Source organism: Cuculus canorus, chromosome 29 (genome assembly GCF_017976375.1).
Source record: "Cuculus canorus isolate bCucCan1 chromosome 29, bCucCan1.pri, whole genome shotgun sequence".
NCBI lineage: Eukaryota > Metazoa > Chordata > Aves > Cuculiformes > Cuculidae > Cuculus > Cuculus canorus.
In genome coordinates, this window is record NC_071429.1 from 1,728,287 (window position 1) to 1,734,244 (window position 5,958).

Sequence of the window (5,958 nt, forward strand, 5' to 3'; positions counted from 1 at the left end):
AAAAAAAAAAAGATTTTATAATATATATATATTTATATTTTTATTTATTTCTTTTAAATGAGCAAGCAGCTCGCCTGCGGGCAAAAAGAAAGAGGGAGCTTTGTTGTCCTGCGGGTTTGAGGGAGGAAAGAGCAGGTTGGGAGGAGGTAAAGGGGTGGTTTGGTGTAAATTAGTGGAAGGAAGGCACACCTCCACCTCTCAGGGAGAGCGGGGCAGCGCGGAGAAACCGCACCGCAAGGGCTGGAGAACAGCACCGTGTGGGTTTATTCTGCCTTCGCTAGGCTGGATGGACGTGCTTAAAACACCAGTCATTCCAAAATAATCTGGGACCAGCAATGTGACTTTTGGAGCCCTCCGCGGCTCCTGGGGCTTCCCCTAAGTCACCCTTTGCCATCTGAAAAAAAAGGTAATTTAACCGGGCTTTGAGAATGAACCGCAGAGGCTGAAATATTTGCCCAAAGGCGTGTTATTTTGGGGGGGAATAAACCTTTTTTCGATCGTCCTGGAGACCTCCCGAGCAGCCTTTCCTTCAAGTGTATTTTCTATATATGAACTAGATTCGCCTTTATGAGCTGTGCGGGCATAAATAGGTAAATCCGGAGGTAATTGTAATCCCATCTACACTCTCCTCACTCTACACAGTCGCCTGGATAGGCACACACACACTTTGCAAAGGCAAACGTATTTCACACGTACATAAATAAACACAGCAAATACTTGGGCTTTGAATTTGGTCATGAGAAAATTCTGGCACCAGAAGCCGGGCGAGATTCCTGCCTCAGCCGGGAGGCAAAAAAAAGCAAAGCGGACCCTGCGATTGCTGTAATCTCTTCATAAAATTTGTGGGGGGGAGGGAAGATTTAGCCAAAGGCACCTTCAAAATTTGCTGGTGGGACCTGGACCCTCTTTCGCGTTTGCAGAATACCTTTAATTTCACCAAGCCCTGGAAATCCCCTTGGAAACTCCACCTCGCCCCAAAACGCTTCAATTAGATCCGAAAGGGCTCTTGCCTTCTGCCCGAATAAAAAAAAATCGGATTCGACAGAAACGAAAAACTGAAACTATGAAAGATTTTTGAAATGGAAGCAACAAAACCCGAAACAAACGAAATCCTCCCTAAAACGGGTCTGACCCTTGGAGAACCCTGCAAACAGCACGAAATACCTTTGGAAACGCCATCAAAATCTGGGAAAACACATCTTTCTCCAAGCACCTATTTTAAATGGAACACCTGAAGCGAAATACACCCTTTATCTGTATTTATTTCCTTCTTTATTGCCGCCCTGATTGCAAACGCAGCCCGATTTAATCCTTCTTTCGGGTTAACTCCCACCAAAACCTCTCTTGGCGTAGAGGGTGAAGGCAGATAAGTTTGCAGCGGTTTTGATAACCTTGACTTTGCTTTTTTTTGTGTGTGTGTAATTGTAACTCAACTGTCAGATAATATAATTTCCCTTTGGATGCAGAATGGTGTTAAAAAAAGAAAAAAAGGAAAAAAAACAAAACAAAAAACAACAAACCGAGGGAGGAAGGGAAAATAATTTGAAAAATACAGGGGGAAAAAGGGTATATTTCTAGGTTCTGCTTTAGAAAGGCCAATGCGAGAGGGGCAAACGCCAGAGGAAAGGTTTTGCTGGTGCCACAGCCCCGAGGCGTGTGCGCATGGGGGTCTCCACACACGACCCACACGCGTGCAGCCCTGCATGCACACACAACGCCCCAGACCCCAACCACCCCTCTGCTGCTGGAGCCCTAATTATAGCCCAGAGCCCGGCACACGGCGGATATTTTAATCCACATACCACAGGCAAAACCATGCAACCCCGCTGCTTGGATCTGAGCGGTATTATCTCCCAAGGAATTTTTCACTCCAACTTTTTGGGGAAACTCAATCCAGCCCTTCACATGATCCCCCCTTCTTGACCTGAGAGAAGCTTCTGAATCCACCCAGCTTCAAACGAGAAGAGAAACCGACCCGAATATTCACACAGAGAGATTTCAAACCATATGCAATCTCGACAATGAAAATAAAATGTGTTCCATGAACGCCTCTTTTCAGACAATCCCAAACTTAAAACATCTGCTCAACACACAGAAACGGGTTTTGCCTTTGCAAACAAGACCTCAATTCGCAAAGAAAAAAAAAAGGCAGCAAAGCAGCAGTTTTTTCCTCTCTGGGGCTCCCAAACAAGGAAACCAGCCCCAGTGAACAACTCCAGCCTGAGATGTTTATAACTGCAAACTAGACTCGACGCAGTTTAATTTTTCACCGCACTTGAACACCGAGAGAAGCCAAAGAGGACAATTTCGCTGAGCACATGGAAATAAAGCATTTGCACAGATGAAGGGAGAGAAAAATCAAGGCTCATCTGCCTTAAAAAAAAAAACACACAAACCCCCTCGAAAACACCCTCCACCCCAACAAACCAACCCCAAACCTCTGCGATTTCACAGCAAAGTCACCTCATCTCATCACATTCTGCAGCACCGATTGCAAGAACCAATTTTTCCCCTTTGCATAAGTACATGCACAGTAAATTTCCTCCATATAAACAGCGCGACGACGAGTTCTCCAATCGCTCCCTGCTCCTTTTTCAATCTCGAATGTATATATTTAAAGAACAAAAAAACATCACAGGCAAACAAAACATCAAACCCAAACCAAACATTTCTAGGAAGAACATATTTTTTTTTCCCAAAGACAGCAACAATACACAACATTATTTCGCCAATTTCTGGAGGAGAAGTTGGCAGGGTAGAGAGCACATTGCTGCATATTCGCATGGCTCTTATTAGCTATGGATAATTACTAATTGCTGAAATTAGCTAGTGGTAATGAAGGTTTCCCTTACCTTTTCCTTCATTGTCAGAATTGTCAGTGCTGGTGTCAGTGTTTTTATTCAGGTCTTTCTCTGCTTCCGAAGGGCTTATTTTGGGTGCTGGGGCGCTTTTTTCTGTTTTAATTTCGTTCGTGGATGTGTTCTGAGTATTATCTGGTTTTGTGTTTTCGGGGAAACTCACTTTAGCCACCGGGGGAGGCGGAGGAGGTGGAGGAGGTGGTGGTGCTGGTTCCAGATGCTCATTCCTTGGGTTCAGGCTCGCCCTGGATTCAAAACTTGCCTCAAACTCATTTGGATTGCTGCAGTTTGACGTCTTCTCCATGGAGGGGTAACCTTGGCTTGCTCGGTAGTAGCTAGGAACGGGGACTTCATGGTCATTTAGGCAAGACTCAGGCATTTGGTTGGGGTAGAGGGCTGTCTCTGTGGCATTTTTTGCCCTTTTATCAGCGTTATACATACAGCAAACATTCTCTTCCTTGACATTGGTTGGGAAGGAGCAGGATGGGAGCTGTCTTGCAACAGGTTGCTCGATCCTGTACGTATTTTTGGGGTCACACCAAGTGTCTAGCTGAGAAAGGTAAGATGGATAGGTGCTGAGAGACAAGGTAGCGCTATTCACCTCGTCCCTTTTGGAAAGAGACGGGATGATTCCACAGTTCCTCATGACTCCGCAGCTGAAATCGCTCCCAGGCTGCATGTACATCCCTTGGCTGGAGGAATAATTCTCCCCTCTACAGGTACCGGCCAACGAGTCCATCAAAAACGAGTTAGAAGTCACATTGTTGGGACATGACATTTTCAGAGAGGGTTTTTAAGGAGGAATACTCCAGCCAGGGGCTGACATCTTTTTTTTAGGGGGAAAAAATATCAAGCACCATAATTATCCACGCATCGCTCTCCCCCCCTCCACCCCCCCACGTGATGCCCAGGCCAATGAGGATTGAAAATGGCCTTGATGATTCAGACGGGGACGACGTCACGGGGGTCAAGTTGTCGGGACCGGGAGCGGCACCGTGGAGCAACAGCGACATCTGCCAGCCCCGGGCCGGGACCTGCCCGTCGAACAAAGGCAGAGAGCCCCGCCGCCCGTTTGTTTACCAACGGAGCCACGCGTGGGGAGGGGGCGAAGCGAGCGTGAGGGGCAAATACTATTAAAAAAAAAATTACTTATATATATATAAATTTAAAAAAATCGAGTGGGGAGGGGGGCAGTGGCTAAAATCTAAATTAAAAAAAAAAAATCTGTATTTCGCCCCCCCCGCCCCCCACAGTCTTTCTCTGCTTTCTCGGAAATGCCTTTTTGCGCCCCAAAACCGATTGAGATTTTTAATTGTTGACTCCCTCCCCCCCTTTCTCTGCTCGGGTGGGACTTCTTTCCCCATCCTTCTCAGCAAAGCTGGGGATGGGCGAGCATCTCCGGGCTCAGCAAAGCTGGGGATGGGCGAGCATCTCCGGGCTTAGCAAAGCTGGGGATGGGCGAGCATCTCCGGGCTTAGCAAAGCTGGGGATGGGCGAGCATCTCCGGGCTTAGCAAAGCTGGGGATGGGCGAGCATCTCCGGGCTTAGCAAAGCTGGGGATGGGCGAGCATCTCCGGGCTCAGCAAAGCTGGGGATGGGCGAGCGTCTCCGGGCTCAGCAAAGCTGGGGATGGGCGAGCATCTCCGGGCTCAGCAAAGCTGGGCACGGGCGAGCTCCTCCGGGCTAGCAAGATTAAGGGTAGTCGAGCTCCTCCGGGCTCAGTAAATCTGGGGATGGGCGAGCTCCTCCTGGCAACAAGGCTGGGGGTGAGCGAGCTCGTTTGGGCTCAGTAAGGCTGGGAATGGGCGAGCTCCTCCGGGCGAGCAAGGCTGGAGATAGGCAAGCTCCTTTGGGCTGCTCCGGTGCTGCTTCTTGGAGTTATTTTTAGTCTTATTAAAATTATCTGGTCTTTTAGGGGGCTGGATGGGGTTTGGGGGTGCGGGGGGGGGGGTGGGTGCGGAATGCGCTCGGAGCCGCTTTGCTTTTGCTGTTTTGTGGGAAGAGAAAAGGGGGGGGGGGGGTGGAAAAATTGGAGAATAATTCGAAAACCCTTCAGCCAGGCGATTCCCTGAAACCTCGAAGCAGGTTGGTTATTTCCCAAGCAGCTTTTTTAATGAACGAAAAGACGAGGAAAAGCTAGGTTTGCTTTATTTTCCCTGTTTTTGTTTTCCCGCAGCAAAGCAGCTTCGCCCTCTCTGACTCTGCGAAAGCAGCTTTTTTTAATTATCCACTTTCATTCCCGAACTGTCTTAAGTTTCTGGGTTAAAATGGCATCTGTGGTGTTGTGCAGGGGAGGGGAAAAAAAAAAAACCCTCGTGGAGATGGAAAAAAAGGGGTCGAATTCGTGAAAAGGGAGCGACTTTCAGAGGGTGAACTGCAAGAGTGCGGTGGGTTTTCTCCCCTCCCGTCTGCCTGTCTCTCTGTCTGCTCCTTCTTTTTCTCCGGGAAATAATCTGCTAGGAAGAACAAAAAAAATCAGACCTGAGATCCACTAAATATAAACCTGCAGAAACCTTTGCAAGCGGAAACTTTCCCGATTTGTTTGGGTTTGATTTCATTTTTCATTTTTCCTGGGGTGATTTCACGAGGAAAGTTACTTTTCACTCCAATATTTACTCTCTCTCCTCTTCCACGGCGCAATTCGCTGCGATCGCAGCTCAAGTTGTTGTTTTCTTTTAAATTTTAAATCTCTGAGCAAGATTTGACGCCTTAAATAGGACCGAATTGAAACCTTCGTGGTTATCGTGCCTTCCCCCTCAACTTGATTTTCTTTATTATTTACTAAAGCGTGTAGTACTTAAGGTTTTTACATCATTTTCCCGGCTTGTTGCAGTGCTGGGGGGTGAATTCTGATTTTAGGTGAAGCGAAGGATTAGAATGATGGCGAATGAATAAATAAAAAGGGAGATAGCCCAGAATTTCAAGATCATTACGATTAGAAAGACACGGGTTCAGAGTCACTTTCAAGGGAAACAAAAAGAAAACGCCACCTTTCATTAAAACAAAACAAAACAAAAAAAAAGAGGGGGGCGAAAAAGAAGAAGGAAAAGAAGGGCAGGAGAAAAAGAAGAAAAAAGAAAATGGGCAAAATAATGGGAAA

General features: G+C 47.0%; 1 protein-coding gene across 2 annotated transcripts in view; it reads right to left on the reverse strand.

Moving 5' to 3' along the window:
• HOXC10 (homeobox C10) overlaps nucleotides 1–3,707 on the reverse strand; it is a 27,781-nt gene extending 24,074 nt beyond the window's left edge. For both annotated transcript variants that reach the window (XM_054051590.1, XM_009565019.2), the window contains exon 1: nucleotides 2,853–3,707. In XM_054051590.1, the coding sequence (XP_053907565.1) occupies nucleotides 2,853–3,636 (784 nt within the window). In that variant the 5' untranslated portion in view covers nucleotides 3,637–3,707. The remainder of the gene's footprint in view (nucleotides 1–2,852) is intronic.
• Between the last annotated feature and the right edge of the window lie 2,251 nt (nucleotides 3,708–5,958).